Source organism: Giraffa tippelskirchi, chromosome 9, assembly GCF_054371585.1.
Source record: "Giraffa tippelskirchi isolate mGirTip1 chromosome 9, T2T-mGirTip1v1.2.pri, whole genome shotgun sequence".
NCBI classification, from domain to species: domain Eukaryota; kingdom Metazoa; phylum Chordata; class Mammalia; order Artiodactyla; family Giraffidae; genus Giraffa; species Giraffa tippelskirchi.
The window spans coordinates 41,900,706-41,927,392 of NC_137283.1; the positions used below are offsets into that span (position 1 = coordinate 41,900,706).

Consider the following 26,687-nt stretch of genomic DNA (forward strand, 5'->3'; position numbering starts at 1 on the left):
AAAACTGTTTATTTAGAGAATATACTGTGTTAATCCAGACACAAAAGATAACTTAAATGCTTCCCAAATGTTCCTTATATAGTTACAGGCTGATCGAGAGCATTTACCTGTGAAACCTGACACTATGGAAAAGTTACGGACACACATAGATGCAATTATCTTAGCATTGCCAGAGGACCTGCAAGGCATATTGCTCAAAACAAGCATGACATGATATTTGCCAAGATTTTCCAGCTAAAAGGATTGTACACCATGAAGCATACTGACATTTCAACCAGATGCACAAGCTCTCTCGGAGTGGAAAATAGCGGTGAATGCTCGCTACAGGGTTGAAAGACTATACTGTATAAACAGACATTTTAGTGCATTATTTTTAAAAACAGGTATCTGTGGTGGTTCCACTTTAATACTGAAACACTGAAAGGCATTTCTATATTTTTAATCATGTTCTAAAGTGCTCTTATGAGAGACCTGTGGGGCCATCAGTTTAAGTGATTCCAAACTGCAGTGCTGGCATTGCAGGTATTTTTTTAAATTGGTGCTTCTTTGCCCAATCATGTTAAAACTCAGGGGGATATAAAAATAACATTCACACTGGCTGTCTTCTTAAGAAGGAAAAGACTGAACTATCAGACTGTAGTTAGAAGTGATTAATGCTTTTGTAGTGCCTTCCATGGTCCTACATGTTTCACAGAAGCCCAGCTGCTAGTCTTGAAGCTTTTTCTTAACTTTATTATAATATGTAGTTTTTTATAAGGCATTTTTTGAGTAATCATTGCTTAAAAATATATTTTTTGCCTCCTATTGTGTTTGTTATTAGTGGCATTGGTGTTTTTTTAAACTGTCATGTAGGTTTCATTTCATTATTTTCTATACCATTTTCAAATTTAATCTTAGTTTCACTGAAGTGAAGAAGGCATCTAGTTAATTATGGAAGAGTTTATTTCCTCTTACCCTTTACTAATTGAGCCTGAGTTAATTGGCTTGGATGTCTTTCAAAGACATTCTAATTATAAACCTCATAATCAGCTATTTTTATAAACTGAACTGTTCCTTTTTTAAAGGCATTTTTATACCTTTTGTGTGATAGTCATTTGAGTGATTCTGAGATTGATTTTTAGCATTATTTGTTTGGTAGGGTTTCCCCACCCCCCCAAATTAATATTTCTCAGATTACTTTCCCTGCTGTTGATGTGGGAACTTTTGCCTGAATCACTGTTGTATCTAAGCTAGTTTTGTTGTTTTTGTTTGCTTCTGTTTTGTTTACAGTATACTACCTTGCCAAAAATAGAAGATTGTGGTTTGGTAGAATAAGGTTCTTTCCCGTTGGTGTTTGAATAGGAGTGTCCTGAAGAAGCCACTATTTAAAATAGGCATCCATGACATAGCACATATGTAAATACCTGTGTCTTGAATTACCCTTTACGTATCCAAATTTGGTTGTAGGTTGTAGAAGAAATGGCTTCAGGAGCTATCTCTTAGTCACTCCCAGCCTAAGAATGGGTCCTTGGTGTATGTAACTGTGGTCTTCTATCCAAATGTGCCCTTTTCTCATGGATGTAAGTCTCTCGAAGCATACCTCAAAGTCTTGGAAAGAATACTGCATTTGAAAGAAGTCATTTGCCTTGGATCACATGAGTTATTTTGTGAAGCAACAGTTGTCCTTGTGGAAAAGGGGCAGCGACTTTTATATGCTAAAGTGTTCAATATCTTCCTGGGAAACCTTATTTAGGTATAAATGGTGATCTTATCATTTTTCAAAAAGGCATATTTTAATAATCTTACAATTTATATGCAGTTTGTGACCAGAGTTTGCAAGTTGTTAGTGTCATATCAAGGATCTTTTAAATTATACCACTACAGGATGTATCATTTCAAGTTTATTTTGCACAGCTAAAGAGTAGCAAAGGATGCCAGTTAGCATAATAATTGTATCTACATATTTACTATACCTAACAGAAAACCTAACACATACTGAAAACCATATCTTACTTACCTGGTTTATCTATTAATTTCAAATTATGTACTTGTAAAAATAACTTAAAACTGCATTGGGAACCTGACAAAGACTGAGTGGTAACTTAATTTTTTGTGTGATTTTTAAAGTTGTCTTTTTTTTTTTTCCTGAGGAGACGTTGTTAAGATCTAAAACCTGCCATTTAATGTGTATCTTCACCTCACCAGCATCAGAAGGAATCACTTGCTTTCAGGGTGTTGTGTAATGCCTAGTGCCTTCTGCTTTCAGTGAAAGAGCTTTTGAGAAGGCATTTATGGTCATTACTGAAAACCTAATTAAAGGCCTTGGATTTTAAAGCCGTTGGATATTTTGTATTATTTCTGAGTAAGATTGGAATGTGTGAAAAAAAGTAGGGTAAATGGAACTTTTGCATTACAGGATTCCTTTTAGTTTCTAACTTATTTTTCTGAATTCAAATGAAAACCTTTTTCTGCTTACTTTATTATGAACAAATGAATACTCCATTTCATTAACAGATCACAGAATTAAGTGATTTCGTATCTTTCCTACCAGTGTATTGATTTTTGTGAAGTGTTCTGATGAAAAAAATTTTAGCTTAATAATCTAGGTATTGTTAGATTCTCCACTTGCTACCTTTTCTTTTTTAACCTTAAATCTCAAATTTCATTTCTTTCTCTTCTTTTTTGCAAGTAGCTAGTATATAATACTATTCTTTGGATTTTATTTTTTAATAAAATATATTAGGTGTTACTTCTTTTTGAAGTTACTAGGTAACATCCTTCAAAGTAGACTATACAATATGTTGGTACCTTTAAAAGAAATGCCATTAAAATGTGTCTTTTTTTCCTCATTTGCTCATAACTTAATTCACTTGTTTTTATACACCTGAATTTTACTTTCTTCAAGCATAACTTTAGGGGAAAAAAATTTAACTAACTTTCTAATATTAGTCATTTAAAAACAGATAGTTGAAGAAGAAAAAAACATGTTAACTCATAATAATAATTAAACTATCACAAATAATTTCTCTCTTCACATATTAAACATATAGTACTTATACGCCACCTACAACTTGGTTGAATTATGGTATTTATTATAATATCAATAGAAATTAGCATTTGTTAATAGAACTCCAAGAATTTTTTTCCAATTATTCTTTTTTTTTTTAATAGATAAAGAGTTTGATACAAGATACAGAATCATGATTCCTAAAATTTATCCTGCATCTAACTAGTTTTTAGTAAAATGAGCTTAAGGTTGATGGCTGATTAAGTGAAATAAGTTTATGACTTTTATTTTGCAGTTATAATACTGCCTATCTCATGAGGCACAAATGTTGAGGAAAAAAAAAAAGATGGCAGTAGAATTCTGCTATATCCTAGTCTTTAGTGTTATTTCTGGACTTTTGAACACCAGCCTTTCTCTTACCCATTAGTTGAATACCATGCTATGCCTTTCTTCAAATTAAGATTGATGTTGTCTAATTATCTTAGGTCTCATTCCATTTTGCTAGTGTCATCACTAGGCTTGGATTCTTTTGTTTATGTTTTTAAATTAATTTTTATTGGAGTGTGGTTGATTTACAATGTTGTGTTAGTTTCTGCTGTACAGCAAAGTGTATTAGTTATACATGTGCACATATCCACTCTTATGGATTGCTTTCCTATGTAGGGCATTACAGAATACTGAGTAGCAGTCCCTGTGCTATACGGTAGGTTCTTAGTGGTTATCTGTTTTATATATAGTATTATGTATATGTCAATCCCGGTCTCCCAATTCATCCCTTCCCTCCCCTTTCCCCTTTAGTAACCATAAATTTGTTTCTTATATCTGTGACTCTATTTCTGTTTTGTAAATAAGTTCATTTGTACCTTTTTTTTTAGATTCCACATGTAAGTGATATCATATGATATTTGTCTGTCTCTGTCTAACTTCACTCAGTATGACAATTTCTAGGTCCATCCATGTTGCTGCAAATGGCATTATATCGTTCATTTTTATGGCTGAGTAATATTCTAATAATCTTTCAAAGAAGGTATGTACCACATCTTTATGCGTTCATCCATCAGTGGACATTTAGGTTGCTTCCATATCCCGGCTATTGTCAGTAGTGCTGTAATGAATATTGGGGTCCATGTATCTTTCAGAATTATAGATCTCTCTGGGTATATGCCCAGGCATTGTATTGCAGGATCATATGGTAGCTGTATTTCTAGTGTAAGAAAGCTCCATACTGTTCCCCATAGTGGTTGTACCAATTTACATTCCACCAGCTGTGTAGGAGGGCTCCCTTTTCTCCACACCCTTTTCAGAATTTATTGTTTGTAGACTTTTTGATGATGGCCATTCTGACCAGTGTGAAGTGATAGCTCATTGTAATTTTGATTTGCATTTCTGTAATTACTGATGTTGAACATCTTTTCATGTGCTTTTGGGGCCGTCTATATGTCTTTTTTGGACAAATGTCTACTTAGGTCGTCTGCTGATTTTTTGACTCAGCTGTTTGCTTTTTTGATAGTGAGCTGCGTGAGCTGTTTGTGTATTTTGGAGATTAATCCCTTGTCAGTTGCTTCTTTGCAAATATTTTCTCCCATTCTGCGGGTCGTCTTTTCATTTTGTTTATGATTTCCTTTGCTGTACAAAAGCTTTTAAATTTAATTAAATCTCATTTGTTTATTTTTTTAATCTTCATTACTCTAGGAGGTGGATTAAAAAAACACCTTGCTATGATTTAGGTCAGGTATTTTCCTCTAAGAGTTTAAAGTATGTGTTTTTTTTTTTTTTAATTAATTGAAAATGTTTAATTCTATTAATGATGCAGAATTTCCAAAAGCCAAACAAAGTCTTTTGTGTGTGTGTGTGTGTGTGTGTGTGTTTTAATTAGTTTATTTTCTATTTTTTAACTTTACAATATTGTATTTGTTTTGCTATACATTGACATGAATCCACCATGGGTGTACATGTTTTCCCCCTCCAGAAACCCCCCCTCCACCTTAAAGTGTCTGGTCTTACATTTAGATCTTTAATCCATTATGAGTTTATTTTTGTGTATGGTGATAGAGAATGTTCTAATTTCATTCTTTCACATGTAACTGTCCGGTTTTCCCAGCACCACTTACTAAAGAAGACTGTCTTTTCTCCATTGTGTGTTCTTGTCTTTGTCATCATACCATTTCTGCTTAGCCATTAGAAAGCTAAACTTCATGAGTCCCTCATCTTTTTTACTGTCCCTCATATTTTTCATATCCACAGGATGAATAGTTTGTAGTATCAATTGCTTCTATATTGAGATGCTTTTGAAAAATAGTAACTTTATATTCTGGAGTTATGATACTTTCTATTAAGTGAGTGGAGGAAGCTATTGAAATGATTGATTTTTTTGGTATTAATTTTTATTGGAGTATAGTTGCTTTACAATGTTGTGTTAGTTTCTACTGTACAACATAGTGAATCAGCTGTACATATACAAACATCCTCTTTTTTTTTTAATAAATTTATTTATTTTAGTTGGGGGCTAATTACTTTACAATATTGTAGTGGTTTTTGCCATACATTGACATGAATCAGCCATGGGTTTACATGTGTTCCCCATCCTGAACCCCCCTCCCACTTCCCTCCCCATCCCATCCCTCTGGGTCATCCCATTGCCCCAGCCCTGAGCATTTGTCTCATGCATTGAACCTGGAATGGTGTTCTGTTTCACATATGATAATATACATGTTTCAATGCTATTCTCTCAGAACGTCCCACCCTCACCTTCTCCCTCAGAGTCCATAAGACAAACATCCTCTTTTGGATTTCCTTCCCATTTAGGTCACCACATAGTATTAAGTCGAGTTTCCTGTGCTATATAGTAGGTTCTCATTAGTTACCTATGAAATGATTGATTTTGATTGAATGAAATGGGTAAATATTTTACAGCCAAAGGCTCTGGTGATAGAACCCAGAAATTTTTTTTTAAACACCTTTATTGAGGTATAATTGATGTCCAATAAACTAAACACAGTGTACAATTTGATGTTTTGACATTTGAATACACCCATAGAACCATCAGCACAGTCATGATGGGAACATATCTGTTCACCCCCACCTCAAATTTCCTTAGGCTTCTTTGCACTCCATCCTGCCTCACTTCCCAAACAATCACACATCTGTGTTCTGTCACTGTAGATTAGTTTGTGTTTTCTAGCATTTTACACATGGCATATACCTCTTTTTTTGATCTGGCTTTTTTTTTTCCTAACATGTTAAGATAGTATTTATTTGTCTCCCCTCTGTTAAACCCTGAACCAGTCCCTTTCCCCAGGCTCACTGGGAATGTGTAGGAAAAGGATTATACAGGTCAGATTGGACATGGGAGAAAGAGAGGACTCCTTAGGCATGGCAAAGAAGATGGGAAAGACTGTCATCAGGAAAAAGAAGTCCCATGGCCTCCCAGAATGGCGCAAAAGAAGAGGTGTTGCGTCAGGGAAGAGTTCCTGGCATAACCAATGATGAGGCTCCCAAACAGAGTCCTAATCCCAGCCACCCCAACTGTGGCAGCCCCAGCCCCAGTAAATTTGCCTGCTGTGTCAGTGTCCCTGAAATGGCACTGATTTGGAAGTTATGCCTAGGGATAAGTAAGGTCAAGGGCCCTGAGGCTGCCAAGCTGCTGAGACTGATCTGTCAGCTGTTTCATCACTACTGCAGTGATCCACTCACAGGCACTCCTGACAAGGGGGAGGAGTGAGGGACTGTGGCAGGAAAAGTGGCTCTCAGTACGGAGAGTGATCTCACTTCCCTCTCTCATCATAATTGAGAGTCATTCATATTGTATGTTTCAATAGGTGATCGTTTTGTTTTTATTGTTAAGTAATATTCCATTTTATGGCTGTAGTACAAAATTCTTACCCACTCAGCTATTGATGGACATTTGGGTCCTTTCTAGTTTTTGTCTGTTACAAGTTAAACTCCTGTGAACACTCATAGACAAATCTTTGTATGGACATATATATCCTTTTCTCTTGGGTAAATACCTTGGAAGCTGAATCAGTCGTGGGTGAATGTTTAACTTTTCAAGAAATTGCCAAGCTGTTTTCTAAAGTGGTTGCACTAATTTGTTTCCACCAGCTGTATAGGAGAGTTCCAGTTTTTGCACATCCTACTCAGCACCTGGTGTGCCCAGCATCTTCAGATCTCGTGGTTCTAATGACTCACATGTTTGTTTCATTGGGATTCTAAGTTGCATTTCCCTCAAGACCTGTGCTGTTGAACCTCTTTCCATTTGCTTTCCATCCATTAGTCATCTGTATCTGTTCTTTGATAAAGTATCTGTTAAAAATCTTTGCTCTTTTTGAAGACTGAGTTGTTTAATTTCTAGTGGTTGAATTTTGAGAGTTCTCTCAAAATTCTTGATAGAAGTTACTTTCCATATGTGTGGCCGACGAAATTTTTCTACCGCTTACGACTTTTTTTTCATTTTCACAACAGTGTCTTTTGAAGAAGCAGAAATTTATGGATTTCTACACAAATTCCTGCTGGAATTTTGATGGGTATTGCATTAAATCTCTGGGTAAATGCTTAATGTCCTCTGGTCTATGGACAAAATACATGTCACCATTTATTTGTGTCTTCCCTAATTTCTTAGCAATGTTTTGTTGTTTTCAAGGTACAAATCTTTCACATCTCCTGTCAGACTTCACCATAAGGCTGTTGTATTTTTGATATTGTTGTAAATGATGTCATTTTATAAAATTCACTTTTTAACCTTTCGCTAAAAAGCCCAGCTCAAAATTCTAACATATACTTGTATATTGATGTTGTATCTCACAACCTTACTAAACTCATTAATTCTAGTAGCTTTATTTTGGCATATTCCATCATATTCTTTTTTCAACTTTTTATTTATTTTTGGTTGTGCTAGGTCTTCCTTGCTGCACAGGCTTTTCTCTGGTTGCTGCGAGTGGGAGCTACTCTCTAGGTGCGGTATGTAGGCTTGCTGCAGTGGTTTCTCTTGTTGCAGGGCATGGGCTCTGGGGCATGTGGGCCTCAGTAGTTGCAGCATGTGGGCTCAGTAGTTGCAGCTGCCAGGCTTTAGAGCACAGGCTCAATAGTTGTGGCACATGGCTTAGTTGCTCTGAGGCATGTGGGATCTTCCTGGATCGGGGATCAAAACCCTTATCTCCAGCATTAGCAGGTGGATTCTTTACCATTGAACCACCACGGAAGCCCTCCATCATATTCTTTACATAGGAGATCATGCTGTCTGTGAATAAAGAATGTTTTACTTCACCTTTCCAATCTGGATGGCTTCTGTTTGGTATTCTTGCCTGACAGCACTGACTGGAACCTCCAGTAGAATGTTGAGTAATATTTATGAGACTAGACATCTTTCTTATTCCTAATCTCAAAGGAAAGCATTCATACTTTTATCATTAGGTGTGATATTAACTGTAGGTTTTTTGTAGATGTCCTTTATGAAGTTGATGAAGTCTTCTGTTCCTAGTTTGCTGAATTTTTATCAGGAATGGACTTTGGATTTTGTTAAATGCTTTTTCTGAACTATCAAGGTGATCATATCATTTTGTTTGGTTTTGTCTTCAGTTTGTGTATATGATTTATATGTTAACACAGAATGACTTTTGGATGTTAAACCAACCGCATTTCTGGGATTCAGCCCCAATTGGCCTTGATATGGTATCCTTTTAATACAGCTTTGGATTTGATTTGCTAAATTTTTGATTAGAGTTTTTGCATCTGTGTTCATGACGGGTATTGGATTATAGTCTTCTTGTAATGTCTGTCTGGGTTTGGTATCATGCCTTAGAATGAGTTGAAAGAGTTTGTGTCAAGATGGTATCATTTCTTCATTAAACGATGGTTTGTGAGAAGGTGTTTACAGTTTCAATTTTTAAAAAATAGATACAAAGCTATTAACGTTATCTATTCTTGAGTGTGTGCTGGTATTCTGTGTCTTTCAAGAACTGCATCCTTTTCATCTAAGTGGTGGTATTTATGGTAAAATTATTCATAGTATTTCCTTGTTAGTCTTTCAATATCTGTAGAAACTGTAATGATATAAACTTTCTCACTCCTGATATTGGAGGCTTATTAATTTTATTCATCTTCTATAAAAGTCGATTTTGGTTATGTTGATTTTCTCTGTTTTTCTGTTTTCCATTTCATTGGTTCCTGCTTTTGTCTTTCCTCTCTTATGCTTACTTTGGTTTTAATTTGCTCTTCTTTTTTTCAGTTTCTCAAAGTAGAAGCTGAGGTCATTGATCTGAGACCTTTTCTCTAACGTAGGTTTTTAGTGCTATACATTTTCCCCTAAGTACTGCTTTAGTGGCATCCCATAAATTCTGGTTATGTTCTGTATTTATGTTCATTCAGTTCAAAATACCTTATAATTTCCTTTAGGACTTCTTTAATCCATGGGTTATTTAGAAGCATTATTATATTTCCTTTTTTAAAAAACTATTTATTTGCCTATGCCAGGTCTTAGCTCTGGCACACAGAATCTTTTTTAGTTGTGACGTGTAAATTCTTAGATGCATCATGTGGGATTTAGTTCTATTACCAGGGATGATGGAATCTGGGCCCCCTGCATTCAGAGCATGGAGTCTTAGCAACTGGACCCTCAGGGAAGTCCCACTTGTATTATTTCCTTTATTTAAATATTTATAGATCTTTTGAAAATCTCTTTCTTCGTGGTTTCAAATGTCATTTAATGTGGTCTGAGAATATACTTGGTATGATCTGAATTCTTCAAAAATTTAAGGTTTGTTTTATGGCCCAGAATACAGTTTATCTTTGTAAATGTTCCGGGTACACTTGAGAACAATGTGTATATTGCTGTTGTTGGGTGGAGTGTTATGTAAATTTCAGTTAGGTCAAGTTTGTTGATAGTGTAGTTCATGTTGTTGATTTTCTGCCTTCTTGTTCTGTCAATTATTAAGAGAAGGGGATAGAAATATCTTGATCATAATAGTTAGATTTGTGTATACTCTGCTCACATGTCTCGTCTGATACTAATAGAATTCCAGGTTTCTTATGACTAATGTTAGCATGATATATCTTTTCCATACTTTTAACCTACCTGTGTTTTTATATTTAAAATACTTTCGTAGGTAAATATAGTTCTTGCTTTTTTTTTCCCTGGCCATGCTGCACACCTTGTGGAATCTTAGTTACCTGACCAGGGATTGAACCCGGGGCAACTGCAGTGAAAGCACCAGGTCCTAAACACTGGACTGCCAGGGAATTCCCTAGTTCTTGCTCTTTCATCCAATTTCACAAATTTTATTTTTTTAGTTGGTATAATTATAGCATTTACAATTACTAATTATTGCTATGGTTACACTTGAATTTATTATCTTGCTGTTTGTTTTCTATTTGTCTTATCTGCTCTTGTTCTCCTTTTTTCCTTCTTTTGAATTAATGGAATATTTATTATCTCATTTTATATTTTTTGTGGGATTATTAGATATAACTCTTTTTAGTTTTATTTCAGGGTAGTTGCTTTAAGATTTATAATATGGGGGCTTCCCTAGTGGTCCAGTGGTCAAAAATGTGCCTGCCAGTGCAGGGGTAATGGGTTTAATCCGTGGTCAGGGAAGATCCCACCTGTCTTGAAGTAACTAACCCCATGTTCCATAATTAATGAGCCTGTGCTCTAGAGCCCATGAGTCACAACTCCTGAGCCTGCAAGCTGCAACTACTGAAGCCTGTGAGTCTACAGCCCATGCTCTGCAACAAGAGAAGCCACCACAATGAGAAGCTCCCACGAAGAGGAGTCTTTACTTGCAGCAACTAGAGAAAGCCTGAGCGCAGCAACAAAGACCCTGCAAAGCCAAAAAAAACAAAAGATTTACAGTATGCATTTGTAACTTACGAGCCTCCCCTCAAGTGATATTATGCTACGCCACATATAGGATAAGAACGTTGTAATAGTGTACTTCTCTTTGGCTCTTTCCAGCCTTTGTGATACTACTGTACATGAATTTTATTTTTGTACATGTTACAAATACCACAATACATTATTGTTATTTTGCTTAAATAGTTTTTTTTTAAGTGTTAATAGTAAGAGAAAACATTCTTACATATATGCTGTTACACTTAACCTTTTCTGGTGCTCTTTATTCCTTGTGTAGATCTTTATGGTATATATTTGTGTAGGTCTTTTTGTATAGATATTTATGATATCATTTTCCTTTTGTCTGAAGAACTTTCTTTAACATTCCTTATAGTGCAGATTTATATCTGAAAATATATTTATTTTACCTTCTTTTGTAATGATTTTTTTTTTTTTTTGCTGGATATAGATTTCTAGGCTGACCTTTTTTTCCTTCCATTATTTTAAAATGTTTCTCTACTGTCTTCCTCCTTGTCCTTCTTCCTTCCTGTCCTTCTCCAGTGAGAAATATGTCACCTTTTAAGTTTTTTTTAATTAATTAAAAAATTTTTGGCTGCACCTTGTAGAATGTGGGATCTTAGTTCCCTGACCAGAAATAAAATCCCCACCCTCTGCTTTGGAAGCTCAGAGTCTTTTTCATTTGTTTATTTATTTGGCTGCACTGGGTCTTTGTTGCTTTGTGTGGGCTTTCTCTAGTTGTGATAAGTGTGGGCTAGTCTTTATTGCGGTGCATGGGCTTCTCATTGTGGTGGCTTTTCTTGTGGAGCACAGGCTCTAGGCACTCAGGCTTCAGTAGTTGCAGCTCACAGGCTCAGTAGCATAATTATTCTGTAGCATATATAATCTTCCCAGACCAGGTATTGAACCCATGTCCCTGCATTGGCAGGCAGCTTCTTATCCACTGTACCACTAGGGAAGTCCTGGAAGCTCAGAGTCTTAACCAGTGGACTGCCAAGGACGTTCCAAGAAATATATCATCTTTATTTTTGTTTCTATGTAGTTAATAAGTCTTTTTCCCTGGCTGCTTTTGCTTTGATGTAGTTTTATTCAGATTTCTTGTGCAGGGTCAATGGAACTTCCTGAATATGTGGTTTTATTTGTTGTTCAGTCACTAAGCTGTGTCTGACTATTTCTGATCCCATGAACTGCAGCATACCAGGCTTCCCTTTCCTTCACTGTCTTCTGGAGTTTGCTCAAATTCATATTCATTGAGTCAGCGATGCCATCCAACTATCTCATCCTCTGTCGCCTTTCTTGCCCTCAATCTTTCTCAGCATCAGAGTCTTTTCCAGAAAGTTGGCTCTTCACATCAGGTATCCAAAGTATTGGAGCTTCAGCTTCAGCATCAGTCCTGCCAATGAATATTCAGGGTTGATTTCCTTTAACATTGACTGGTTGGATCTCCTTGCTGTCCAAGGGACTCTCAAATCTTTCCAGCACCACAATTCAAAAACATCAATTCTTTGGTGCTTAGTCTTCTCTATTGTCCAACTATCATATCTGCACATGACTACTGGAGAAAACATAGCTTTGACTAGACAGACCTTTGTCAGTGAAGTGATGTCTCTGCTTTTTAATATGCTGTCTAGGTTTGTCATAGCTTTTCCTCCAAGGACCAAGTGTCTTAATTTCTTGGCTGCAGTCACCATCCACAGTGATTTTGGAGCGCAAGAAAATAAAATCTGTTACTGTTTCTGTTTCTACTTTTTCCCCATCTGTTTGTTGAATGGTTTGCCTTGGAAGCAAACCGAGATCATTCTGTTGTTTTGAGATTGCACCCAAGTACTGCATTTCGGACTCTTTCATTGACTCTGAGGGCTACTCCATTTCTTCTAAGGGACTCTTGCCCACAGTACTAGATATAATGGTCATCTGAATTAAATTTGCCCATTTCTGTCCATTTTAGTTCATTGATGCTATGAACTAAGATGTTGATGTTCACTCTTGCCATCTCCTGCTTGACCACATCCAATTTGCCTTGATTCATGGGCCTAACATTCCCAGTTCCTATGCAATATTGTTCTTTACAGCATCGGACTTTACTTTCACCAGTAGACACATCCACAACCAAGAGTCATTTCTGCTTTGGACCAGCCTCTTCATTCTTTCCGGAGCTATTTCTCCACTCTTCCCTGGTAGCATACTGCACACCTACCGACCCAGGGAGCTCATCTTCTGGTGTCATATCTTTTTGCTTTTTCATATTGTTCATGGGATTCTTGAGGCAAGAATACTGAAGTGGTTTGCCACTTCTTCTCCAGTGGACCACATATTGTCAGAACTCTCCACCATGATCCGTCCATCTTGGGTGGCCCTACATAGCATGGCTCATGTGATTTTATAGTTGTAATCAAATGTGGAAAACTTTTGGCCACTATTTCTTCAAGTATTTTTTCTATCCCTTCCCATCTTTCAGGAACTTCAGTTATTCATGTATTTGTCTGTTTGAGGTTATCATAGTTCACTGATGCTTATGTTTTTGTTTTCCTCTTCTTTCTCTTTCATTTTGGATACTTTCATATTTCTATGCCTTTGTTTTCTCTTTTATATTGTCTAACCTGCTGTTAACTCTATCTAGTATATTGTTCATCTCGGGTGTTGTAATTTTGATTTCTGGAAGCTTGATTTAGGTCTTTCTTTTGTCCTCTATGTCTGTATGTACTTAAGATAACATCTCTGTTAGTTGAGTTCATTCTGATGAACTGCCTCATTATTATGGGTCATGTGTCTCTGCTTCTTTGTATGCTGAATAATCTTAGGTTAGATGCCAGAATTTTACTTTGTTGGATGTGTATATTTTTGTGTTCTTACAAATTTTTTGAGCTTTGCTCTAGGATGCAGTTAAGCTTCCCAGGTGGCTCAGTAGTGAAAAATCTGTCTGTCAATGCAGGACATGCAGGAGAGGCAGATTTGATCCCTGGGTCAGGAAGATCCTCTGGTGTAGGAAATACCAATCCACCCCAGTATTCTTGCCTGCAAAACCCCAGGGACAGAGGAGCCTGGTGGGCTATGGTCCGTGGTATCACAAAGAGCCAGGCTCAACTGAGCACACATGCGGTTAAGCTATTTGGAAACAATTGGTCCTTTCATGTCTTTTATGACTTGTTAGGTTGGTTTGAAGTAGTGTTCAATATAGAACTAATGCTTCACCACTGAGAGACCTTGAGTACTCTACTCACCATCCCATGAATTGTGTGTTTTTTTAAAATCTGGCTGATGGGAACAGGCAGTGTTTTCTTTAACCATTTGATGAGTCACTCTTTGGCTTTGGGTATTTGGCTCATATCCATATGAGTTCTTTGGGGAGCCCTCTGCAGATCTCTTTGTGTACAAGGTTTTTCTCTGTGCTCTTTCCTCTCTGCCTTAAAGTTTGGTTTCCCTAGACTTTCAGCTTCAGGAGTTTACCAGCCTACTCCTCTCTTCCCCTTTCTATGCTGCGTGTGGCCTGGAAACACTCAACAAGGCAGTAAACTGGGGCAGTCTCAGATTCAGACTTTGTTTTCTGTCTTTCAGGAATTATTTTCCTTTTATTGTTCGGTGTCCAGTATCTTGAAAACCCTGGTTTCATAAATTTTTTTTTTTTTTTTAGGTAAGAGAGTAAATCTGGTCTTTGTTACTTGATCTTGATTACAAGCGAGAGTTCCAACAGTCTGGTTTTAACTGTCCTTCCGGTGAATCCTGATGCATGTTAACGTTTAAGTACCATACATATATTTGAATTTAATGTTAGATAATTAATTCACTATCAACCATCATTTACCATGAAGATAGAATTACACAAGTCAGTAAATCTAATATTTGGAAGAAAAATCTTTTCTAGTAAATTAATTTCTGTTTTGTAGTGTGTAATTGCAAGACATTTGGAATATTTATACAATCAGGATAGACGGAGCTGAAGGTTTTGTGAAATAAAAAATGATCTTGATGATATTATGGTACATGCAGTCTTAGACATTCAGCTTTCATGTCTTTGTGCTGTGCTGTGCTCAGTCACTTAAGTTGTGTCCGACTCTTTGCAACCCTATGGACTGTAGCTCACCAGGCTCCTCTGTCCATGGGATTCTGCAGGCAAGAATACTAGAGTGGGTTGCCATGCCCTCCTCCAGGGGATCTTCCCCAACCAGGGATCAAACCCGCATCTCTCTTGTCTCTTGCATTGCAGGCAGATTCTTTAGTCACTCAGCTACCTGGGAGCTCCCTTCATGTCTTTAACCATTGTTAAACAAAATGTCATTCCTGGGAGAAGTTGGAACAACAATTAACTCCTGGTTTGCTGTAGTGGGTAAGGTGAAGCAGATGAGTCCATTTTGCGTTTGCTTCTTCTTTAATAACTACCCCCTTTTGATCATACCCTCAGCATAACTGAGATGTGATTTAAAAAAAAAACATTAAGGTGTTAGTGCCCCTCTCAACCACTGCTCTGCATCCATGGGTCATGACATTTTTGCTTAAGCCCTGTGACATTTCACAGGTCATGGTTCATAATCCTTAAATTGGTTACTGTCTTTGCTCCTTTTCTCTTGTTATCGACTTAGGGAGATATTTCACATGGAAGTTAGTAGCTGCAAATATACATTAAGACTTTTGAGAGGATACAAAGCACCAGTGGGGACTATTATCATTATGGTAAGTAGGATCATTTCCAGTGTTTGGAGTGCACTTTGCAGCTATGGTCTCTAAGACCCAAACCAATCAAAGAAAGACCCCATTCAGAGTCATCTTAAGCTAGGTGAGTTGTTTAATGATATGTCACTTAATTGCAACTCCCTTGGAAGTGTTAATTCACGTACAAGAGGTGATGTTGGCCACAGCGCAAACACATCCTAACTTGGCAAGAGGATAATTGAGGGCTGCTCTATTATCGAGAAAAACCTCAACCAGAGTCCAAGGATCTTTACTGGGAAGCTACTGCTTAGTGGATTTCTTGCAGTACTTTCAAAAGTTAAGGAGAGGTTCCTGATAGCCTCATTTGTATTTATTCCTAACCAGGGAAGTAGGGACCTGACAAAGGAAGCAAATCCTGAATCATAAGTGCCTCCTGGTAGGCCCTTTCAAGAACAGTTAGAGTCATAGTTAGATTACTAAGTGTCACTGCCCAGCTGTGCACCAGCTACCTAGGCCTTCATAGCCCAAGGAGATAATAATTACCCAAAAGATAAATCCTGTCACTAAGGTGGCATTGTAAATAGAATCATCTGCAAGAATTGTTTCATTTGCCTGTTTAAAGCCAGGAGTCAATTAATTTTTTTTCCCCTAGCCTGAAATAAAAAGTTTTTCTAAATTCTAAAGATTACCTTCCTTAGCAATGGCCCAGAAGTTGTGGCTGATGGAATTATCTTTCCAGGTCAGTGCCAGGATAAAGGAAAGAGAAGAAAAGGTATTGAGTTCAGCTGAAATGGGACGTCTTGCTCTGTCTGGCATCTTGGATGGAAGCAGTCGACACCGATGTCCACTTGTCATCGATGTCCACTTGTCACCACGATGTGATCCTTGTCAACTTGATGTAGAGGTCTCCAGGGTTTGTACAGGACCAGAAGTCAGGTGGAGCCTCCTTTAGCTACATGATATAGATATACAAGGTTCACTGCCTTCTAGTTTTGCAGCAGAGTGAGTGGCCAGAAGCACTTGGTAAGTTTGCTTTCAGTGGGACTCGAGGGCGGTTTTCTTCTGATGATGTCTCCATAATTTTTCCAGTCACTGGACTCCAGACCGTGACCAGTAAGGTTTCCCTAAATCGGAAATCAGGGAAAGCTTCTTTAACCTGTTGGTAATAGGCTCCAGAGTAACACAATAGCTAGTCGTACTAGCAGGAGGCTACAAAGGATCAGCAGAAGGTGGTATACCGATAGACATTGGTCTGACCATGATTATCTCATGTGGAGTGAGTTTATGTTTCCCGAGGGTGGTATTACGAACAGTCAGCAAGACCATAGGCAATACTATAGGCCAGGGGAGTCCAGTCTCTAGCTGTATAACAACATCTCAAAGACTTAGCAAAATTAGAGTCTACTATCTATAAAGGAACAAACATAATTTTTCTCTCTGTAATTACCCCCATTTTTTAGTATAGGTAATTACAGTAAAGCTAAATTTGTATTAACCTCAGCCTGATTATTTATACATGTGCAGCAAGAAACAGTGATTGACCATATGAGTTTTTTTTTTTTTAAGATTGTTTTGCCAGAACCTTGTTAGTAAAATAACAGCTTGCCCAAGCAGTTTCTTGAGGCTCTCTGATTATATAAGACTATGTATATTTCTCTCAAACGTGACATTCCAGTGAAAATCTTGGTAGTTGTGTCCTTTCACAAGGAGAATAGATTATTTTTCTTTTAATTTCCTTTGCTCTTCAAGAAAACAAAACCTGTTATTTTACCCCCTCTCTTCCATAGGATTCCATGAATTCTAACACAGCCATAAAAGCACTAGATTTTTGAAAATGTACTTCATAACGTTACCCATGTTGACAGGATACAATCCAGAACAGTAATCCAGGTTTTATGGCCCTATCACTGGCCTCCCTTGTTAGTGCCGAAGTAGAATGGACCTCATCCACGTGTGCCACAATCTTGACAGACCCTGTGGCTACTGCCTTTGCAGCGAGAGCATTTCGCTGATACTCAAGTTCAATCCTTTTAGTGTGAGCCTCAACTTTTTGGGCAGACAGCATCATGCCAGGACATATCAGACTTTCCAGGAATTTCATTCAGTTTCTGGAATACTTCAGTAGGTGCGGAAACAATGGAAACAGTGAGAGACTTTATATTTGGGGGCTCCAAAATCACTGCAGATGGTGACTGCAACCATGAAATTAAAACTTTTGCTTCTTGGAAGAAAATTTATGACCAACCTAGACAGCATATTAAAAAACAGAGACATCAGTTTGCCAACAAAGGTCCATCTAGTCAAAGCTATGGTTTTTCCAGTAGTCATATATGGATGTGAGAGTTGGACTATAAAGAAAGCTGAGCGCCGAAGAATTGATGCTGTTGAACTGTGGTGTTAGAGAAGACTCCTGAGAGTCCCTTGGACTGCAAGGAGATCCAACCAGTCCATCCTAAAGGAAATCAGTCCTGAATATTCGTTGGAAGGACTGATGCTAAAGCTGAAACCCCAATACTTTGGCCCCCTGATGCGAAGAACTGACTCATTGGAAAAGACCCTGATGCTGGGTACGATTGAAGGCAGGAGGAGAAGGGGACATCAGGATGAGATAGTTGGATGGCATCACTGCCTTGATGGACATGAGGTTGAGCAAGCTCCAGGAGTTGGTGATGAACAGGGTAGCCTGGTGTGCTGCAGTCCATAGGGTCACAAAGAGTCAGACACGACTGAGCGACTGAACTATAACATATCTATACAGATATAAAGAAGGCTTAATGTTACTTACTGGACTATGTAATTTAACATATTATGTAAGCCTGAATTAATATAACATCTCCCTTTTTATGAGGTGAGAGAATAAATTATAGGAGCTTTTTCAGGGGCCCCCTGAGAAATCTCAAATTTAACTAGAGATTAAAAGGACTTTGTATAGCATTTGATTTGGGGAAGCTGTCAGATTAACAAAAGTTTGGATGCTTGACTAAATAGAATCACAGATCATTGTGAAACATTGTGAAACATTGTGAAACAATACTTAATTATCTATTTGGCCAATTATCAATTTATCAGATGAAATCAAGTTTTAGTTTTATGTAAGTATACTACTAATATTGAGCATAATTTAAAAACCTGTATAGTTCAGTTTTAGCCAATTTGTTTATACAAGGGAAGATTCTCTCTTACTCTCTTCTGAAATAATCAAAAGTTCTAATTTAGACAAAATTACTCTCATTTCCTTCAACAAAGATACATCTTTATTTCTCAAACTTTTCCTTAAACAAAAATACATCATACTGTCCTTACATATATAGCTGAACTCTTCTAGTCGTCTTAATTACATGCATTAATTATAATTTTTAACCCTTGGAAACTTTAATTTCTAGAATCATGTGCTTCTTTTTCTTTAGTTTTTCTGTAGTAGGAAGCTGAAAGTAGATGAACCTGTATTTTGTAATTAAAGTATCAGTATTTTACTCCATTTGGAAATGATCCAGATATTCAGTAAACCTCTATTATTTAACCTATAAAATCCTTAAAAGTTTCTAGTTACCAAAGAGATTTGGGAAAATGTTTTAAGGACACCTAAAATACAATTACTGCTAAAGAGTTCACCTAAAACCTTTTAATCTTACATCTATTACTTGCTCCCAACAGTCATACTTCGATTACTTTCCTGTTGACAAAATTTTTAACAGAGACAACATGAACCTACCTGATCAGTTAATCCAGGTAAAATAAAAAATTTTATACTTGATGCTGCTAACTCTACAAACATGCCTGTTTTAATTACACCAGTGAATTTAAACTAGCTTTTATTTATCTTATATCACACAAACCTGGAAAGCACCTGGGGTTAGTTTTTATTAATGTATTTCTGAGTTTTAGATTATCCAATCTTTTTTATTTGAACTATATGTAAATTATATATCATATATATATGTATATATACATACATATATACACACTTGTTTTTAAGCCAATCAAATAGTCAAATAGAGCACTTTACAAATTAATTTTGATAATACCATCCAGACGTAGAGAATGTCACACATTTATGACATGTGTAAACATAAATAAATGCCCATAGTCACAGAGACCTCATAGTTACTAGTATTTGTGTAAAAGTCACTTACAAGTTTTTTGTAAAATGACTTTTCTCCCTTTTGATGAGAATTACCTCCCTGACATTTGCATCATGAAGTATGGTTTTTAGGTCCTAGGAAAAAATGGGACCTAAAATCTATATCACAAAGACACAAAGTATCTAAGTATCCTACAAGATGGAATTTGGGTCTATCTGTAGGACAATTCTGTTTGCAATGTCACAATGTCTACAAGCATTTTAAGATGAATTAGGGGATGTTTTAGGATTACCAGAAAGGACTGACACACCCATTCACCTATAGTTGGAATGGCTTTTTCCCTTTGGGTACAGTTACCTTAGAAGAGAAGGCCAAATAAAATGCCTGGCAGGCCCCCGAACATCAGCTTCTCCCATTTGGCCAAATTTTTAATCCTAAAGTTATCAAGTCCTTTCAAGTATATTGTCAGGCTTCATCCAGGACAGATATTTCTGGTGGTATTGAATAACCTCATCAATTTTAATTTTTGTTTCCCCTCAGCTGTTTGAGAATATACATACCAGTTTGCCAGAAATTCTTTAATAAGCGTTTCATAAGTTCTGAAAGGGACCCATATGGGGCCATTTAAATTGATCCTAAAGAATTTACTTACATAGGGCTTTTGAGGACAGTTTTTCCCAGTGTTCTAGTTGATTACAATTGAAAATTTGGGGGCCAATGCTTTGATGATGAAGTCCTATGAGGTTATAATGGGTGTGGCCTAGGTGTTGTTTTCAGATACCTTTAGTGTTTAATTTTGCACTAGCCTTTTGCAACAAATATTTCAATGAGGCTATTTTGGAATTTCTAAATCTTTTGGAGTCTTCTTCATGCTAATTAAAATAGGTATTCCATTCTGTTTATTTGATATGGGAATGCGTACTTTTCAGTGTTTTATCTTTTTTTTGTGTGTGTGAAGCAAGTAAAGTGTTTATTAAGAGGAAAAAGAATATAATATGTGTGGATAGGCACAGGGGCAGACTCAGGGGGAGAGAGAGAGTCACTGAGTTGCTCCGTGTACTTTTAAAATGATTTTATGTATTTGGAACTTTCCTCATAATGGTCATTGCAATTATAGGTTATTTTTAGTAAAACTTTGGTAAATATCTGCACCTCCCAGGAGCATAGTTCTTAAACATAAAATAAGCAAGTGTCCTGGAAGGTGGCTCACTCAACTCTTTGGCTATAAAGGACCATATTTTGTTTAGCCCAGTGTTTGGGGTTTTCAGAGCCCAACCAATCAGCTTCTGAGTACTTCCAAGACTTCACTGGCAACCAGCCTTTATTTAACAGCTACTTGAGGCCTTCCACTGGATTGAATCCAACTCTGGCCAGTAACCAGCAAAAATTCCCTTGGAAGTCTGGATTGGGGAAAGCAAAGAACGAACAGACCTCAAGGAATGGGGGCTATGAATTGATTCCAAATAACTGGAAAACTCAGATGCCAGCAAAAGTCCCCAATGTTGAGTTGAGGGAAGGATCTATGGGGTGGGGTTTTCTGGGGAAATTTGGTCTGAAAGGCCACAGGCTTGGTTGGCCTAGGGCAGAAGCCTCTACCAGCTTGACCTGCCCTGTAAAGGAAAGCTAATAAGATCTGGAGTAGGAACGCAAAAAACAGCTCAGTGGAGAGGAACTGACTGATGGTCACTAGAAAGGGCAAGAAAGACCACTAACTCAAAAGAGTTGGAGGGCTGCACTTCTGTTTGTTATTGTCTTTGGAAGTTCACTTCAGATCCAGTCTTGCCACGAATCTGTTAAAAATACTAAAATTCAACTGAGTTTTGTAAAAGATCTAATTGACTATTCCATGACTTGAGTCTGGCAGCATCCCAACTGGCAAACAGAAGGACAGTCTGAAGGGCTGTACAAAATGGAAGGTTTTTATAGGCAGAAGAAGGGTGAGACAAAAAGGTATTAGCAAAAGAAAAGAAAGGATAGTTTTAGGCCACCTTCTTTTGGGGAAGAAAAGGACTGGCAGGGGTCTTTATCATGCAGATTACCTCACTATTGTTGATGAGTAAATTTTAGATTGGTTGTTTTAAAGGTCACATTTCTGGGAGGGGTTGAAACTGCAATTCAGTCTTAAATTGGCTGTAGTGGAATGGAGGGTCTGCAAGTACACAAATGATTCCATTTTGACCCTTTTGCTTCTTTCTTGGGCTTCCCTGATGGCTCAGACGGTGAAGAATCTGCCTGCAATGCAGGAGATCAGAGTTTCATCCTTGGGTCAGGAAAATCCCCTGGAGAAGGGAACAGCTAACCACTCCAGTATTCCTGCCTGGAGAATTCCATGGACAGAGGAGCCTGGTGGGCTACAGTCTGTGGGCTTGCAAAGAGTGAGACACAACTGAGTGAAACTTTTATAAATGGTAGATGGTAAATACAAATCTTAGTAGAATTAGTGGTCTTGTTGTACGAAGGGGGACCCTTTCAAGGGCCTGAGAGGGGGCCTTTATTGGGCCCTGGAAGGGGTCTCCCTTCCTGCAACAGTCTCAAGATACAGTCCTGCCATAAAATCACTCAGCTTTAAAACTCGAAAACCAGAGTACTAGTTCTGGAAGTCAGGAATGTGACTGCAATAAATACTTTGAAGGAAGCTAGTCAAGTCCTTGGCATTCCCTGTTTTTAAAGTTTCCAGTAAGAAACCTTAAATGAATTTGACTTATGTATACAATGGATGTCACCTCTAAGAAGCAGGGGCTTCCCTCGGATCAGATGGTAAAGAATCTGTCAGCAATGCGGGAGACCTGACTTCGACCCCTGCTTAGAAAGATTTCCTGGAGAAGAGAATGGTGACTCACTCCAGTATTCTTGCCTGGAGAATCCCCATGGACAGAGGAGCCTGGTGGCTACAGCCCATGGGGTTGCAGAGTCAGACACGACTGAGCAACTGCACTTCCTTTTAGGAAGCAAATAAAGCAGGAGAATTGTTTTAAATTGGAGAAGCAGGCAAATGTTGACTAAATAAATAAAGTCAGGTGGACTTTATATTCTTCCAAGTCAGCAGTGTCTACCAAAATTAAAAAACAAAACACTGACTCCTAGGTAAGATGAGGGTATAGATTCAAATAAACAGAGCCTCCCACCACATATAAATGGAATAAATTTAAAAAAAATTTTTTTTAAAGAAGGCTTACTAGTCTAAAAGGCACTGAGGTGACATGTTTGGCCAAACTATCCAAAGATTCTGGGAATTCACATACTGTTCCCCTTTTGGAAGAGAAGGTAGGTGATGGACACGATTCTTTGTAGAAGCATGGATATTCTTCCACTATTGCAGACAAATAACAATATTCAGAGGACACAAACTTTTAAAAAGATAAGTGATGGATTATAATCAGAGAATGAGATCAAAATGGAGTTTATAGAGGTTGAGAAATGAAGGCAAAAAGTTATATTATTATATGACTAACAGGTGTACTAGAAGCAGAGCTGAGTTTTTTTTTTTTAGAGCTGAGTCATTGTTGAACAAAGTGAGTGACATGGATTAAATTGTTGAGAGGATTAAATGGGATAATGCATGTTACAATGCTTAGCTATAGTAAGTACTCACTAACATTCACTGTTGCAATTAAATATTAGAATATTAGCACTATTTATAGAATACATACTCTGAAAATTTCAGAAGAGGTGAAATGGTTTCCTTTAGCTTGCATTCTAGTGAGACAAATAATCAGCAAAAATAATTACATTATTAAATTTAACAGACTAGAACATAAATAAATACATGTGAGACTGGAAAGCTCTCATTCTAAAAAAAATCAAAGATGAGGAAAGCAATACTTAAGTGTAGTGTGCTGTTTAAAAGCATAAGCTTTAGAGTTGGAGCAACCTTATAATACAATCCTCAAAGTTGTTAGGCTTTTAAATGAAGTATATAGCACTTGGTACATGGTAAGTGATCAGTAAATGATAGCAAGTTTTTCCTCTGGGGCTTAACTTCCTCACTTTTAAAAATAAGAAGGCAGTAGTACAGTGGGTAAGGGTGTTGACATGAGAAGAAATGGTTTCTTGTCCCAGTTATTAGCTGTGATACCTTGGGTAGGTTACTTAACCTCTCTGACCCTGATTATCCTTATCCTTACAATGGAGACATTTCAGTGGGCCATTAACATCCTGTTTTGTAATCTCCATTAGCTTCTTGATGTGCAGCAAATCTTAAGTGGAAATCTGAAAAATCTACTCTGACATCTTCATTTGATGTTCTGGTTAATGTTTTAGAGGCTAGTGATGGAAATCAGAATTCTCTTCAGCTGTCTTGCTTAACTAAACAAAATGTGGATTACATTTTGGAAGAAGTTGTGAGAAAGGAGACCCATTTCATTTGTCTTGAGAAGTTTAGAAAATCAATTTAAGAAGACTGGTGGAATCAGGTGAACATTGTTTAATTATATATATATATATATATATTTTTTAAATCTTTATTTATTACAACATTGCTTCTGTTTTTTATGTTTTGGCTTTTTGATAACAAGGCATATGGGATCTTAGCTTCCTGCTCAGAAATCAAACCTGCAGCACCTGCATTGGAAGGTGAAGTCTTAACACTGGACTGCCAGGGAAGTCCCAGGTGAATGCTGTTTTAAGGAATTCTCTATAAACCTCAAAGCAGACAGGCATGCTAAGTCACTGAGTGCTGTCCAGCTCTTTGCAACCCCATGGACCCGCCAGGCTCCTCTGTGCATGGGATCTCCCAGGCAAGAATACTGGAGTGGGTTCCCATTTCTTCCTCCAGGAATCTTCCTGACCTAGGGATTGAACCCAGGTCTCCTGCATTACAGGCAGATTCTTTACCAGCTGAGCCACAAGGGAAGCCCATAAAAGCTACTTAAAGGATACAAAATTTTTTTTTAATCTAGCAAGCTTCCAAAATGCAATTTTTAGTTTTTCAACTGCTAAGCAATTCTTTACATGTCTTTCCAGTGAAGAGGAAGTTTTCTTCTTGAAGACAGTGTATAATTCCTTTTAAGTTAAATTCTAGGCAAATATGTGGATCTCTTAGGTAATTGCATAGATTTTCAGTGATTACAAAATTAAATAGTATTTTGTTGCACACTAGAAATTAATAAGCCTGTCTATTAAATTGCTTTTAAAGAGTTAAAAAATCTGATTATGTTAAATCAATTGCTTTCCCTTTGCATTTCCCTTGTTTTCTTCAAATGTATATTTAATCACATTTATTTTCACCTTGCTTAAGAATTTATTATTGAAACATTTGAGAATTTAAACAGGAGGAACCAAATAAACCCACTGGAATCTATGAAGTAGCTTTACCATATCCACCGGAATAAGGAAGTTTTTGGTTTTGATTGCCCAGGGTCACTCCTAAAATATGAATTTCTAAAGGGTAGTTCTACCAGATGGAGTTTTACTGTGTAGGTCTTCAACAACATCAAGCTTACTCGTTGTGAAACTTTGCAGGTTTTCTTATTCAGCCCCATCCTGCAGAATGCACCAGCTGGAATAAACAACTACAGAACCACCTAGGACAGCACAATTAGGAAAAGAAATTAAATATCCTGGTAATGTGTCTAACAACTTAATTTATCATTGTTGTAAATTTATAAAATTGCAGCTAAAGCTGCAATAGAAAAATCGGAATAGCTGGACTTGTGACCAGAGGAAAAGAAAGAAAGGAGTATTTAAGTATTTCTTTTGGGAAGTCCCTGGCAGTCCAGCAGTTAGGACTCTGCACTCAGGGTGTGGGTTTAATCCCTGGTTGAGGAATTAAGATCCCACAAACCATGTGCCAAAAAAATACTTCTTTTAAAAAGTTGATGTTTCCAGTTTTCTCCATTATAATGCTGTAATGAATAATGAACATCTTACTGTATCATTTGGAAACTTGGAAATTTTGGTACCATAAATTATTGGAAGTTTTACAATTTGGTAGGTTAGTTAAATAAGTTATCTTACATGCATACAATGAAATGCAACCCTTAAAAAGAATGAGTTAAATCTATAAATACTGATATTTTTAAATGGTCACAGTATATTATTAAATAGAAAAAGAAGTTGCTTAGCAGTGTAAAATCCCATTAACATTTATTTAGCAAAGTTAGTATTTCATAGAGTAAAATCTGGAAGAATAAATTTTAAGCAATGATGAGCTTATTCATGAAATTCAAGTTTTTTAAAAAATTATCTAAATGGTACATGAATAAATTCATCTTGTAAAAATAAATTAATACAGATTCACAGATACTTGTATTCAAATGTTGTTTTATTCATAAAAGTCCAAAACTTCAAAACAACCCAAATGGGCTATCAATTGATGAATGGATAAAGAAACTGCAGTATATCCACAATGGAATATTACTTGGCAATTAAAAAGAACAAAGTATTGGTACGTGCTATAACATGGATTAATCTCAAAATCATTATGCTAGGAGAAAGAGTTCATACACAAGAGTCTGACCGTTCTGTATTACTCTGTAAAATTTACATGAAATTTTGGAAAGGGCAATCTGTTATGACAGCAGGGGTGGTTGGCCAGTGGCTTGAAGTGCAGGAAGAGGATGACTACAAATGAGTATGTGAACTTTGGGGGGTAATATAAACAATTAATATCATGATTATGGTGTTGGCTACAGTACTGTATGCACTTGTTAAAATTCATAGAATTGTTTCACTTAGGATTGTGTTGCATGTAAATTATATTTCAAAAAAGCGAATTTTTAAAGTATAGATAAAACTCTCTTTTAACAATCACCCCCAAAGTTGGTTCCCTCACTCTCTAGGAAGGTGCCCTCCTCCCCTCCACACAGGTTAGACAGGTAACCAATGAATGTCATTACTGCAGATTCTTTTTCAAAGTTATTGTTCTGCATTTACACACACACACACACACACACACACACATTTTTATGTTACTTTACTGTGGGGCTTCCCAGGTGGTGCTAGTGGTAAAGCATCCGCCTGCCAATGCAGGAGATGCAAGAGACTCTGGTTTCATCCCTGGGTGGAGAAAATCCCCTGCCAGTAGGGAATGGCAACCCACTCCAGTATCCTTGCCTGGAAGATTCCATGGATGGAGGAAACTAGCAGGTTACAGTGTATGGGGCCTCAGAGAGTCACACATTGACTGAGC

The 26,687-nt window shown here is 37.1% G+C and overlaps 1 protein-coding gene across 1 annotated transcript in view; it reads left to right on the forward strand.

Moving 5' to 3' along the window:
• DENND6A (DENN domain containing 6A) overlaps positions 1 to 2,313 on the forward strand; it is a 45,440-nt gene extending 43,127 nt beyond the window's left edge. Inside the window, exon 20 of the mRNA XM_081524813.1 lies at positions 83 to 2,313. Within this exon, the coding sequence (XP_081380939.1) occupies positions 83 to 214 (132 nt within the window). The 3' untranslated portion in view covers positions 215 to 2,313. The remainder of the gene's footprint in view (positions 1 to 82) is intronic.
• Positions 2,314 to 26,687: the final 24,374 nt, after the last annotated feature.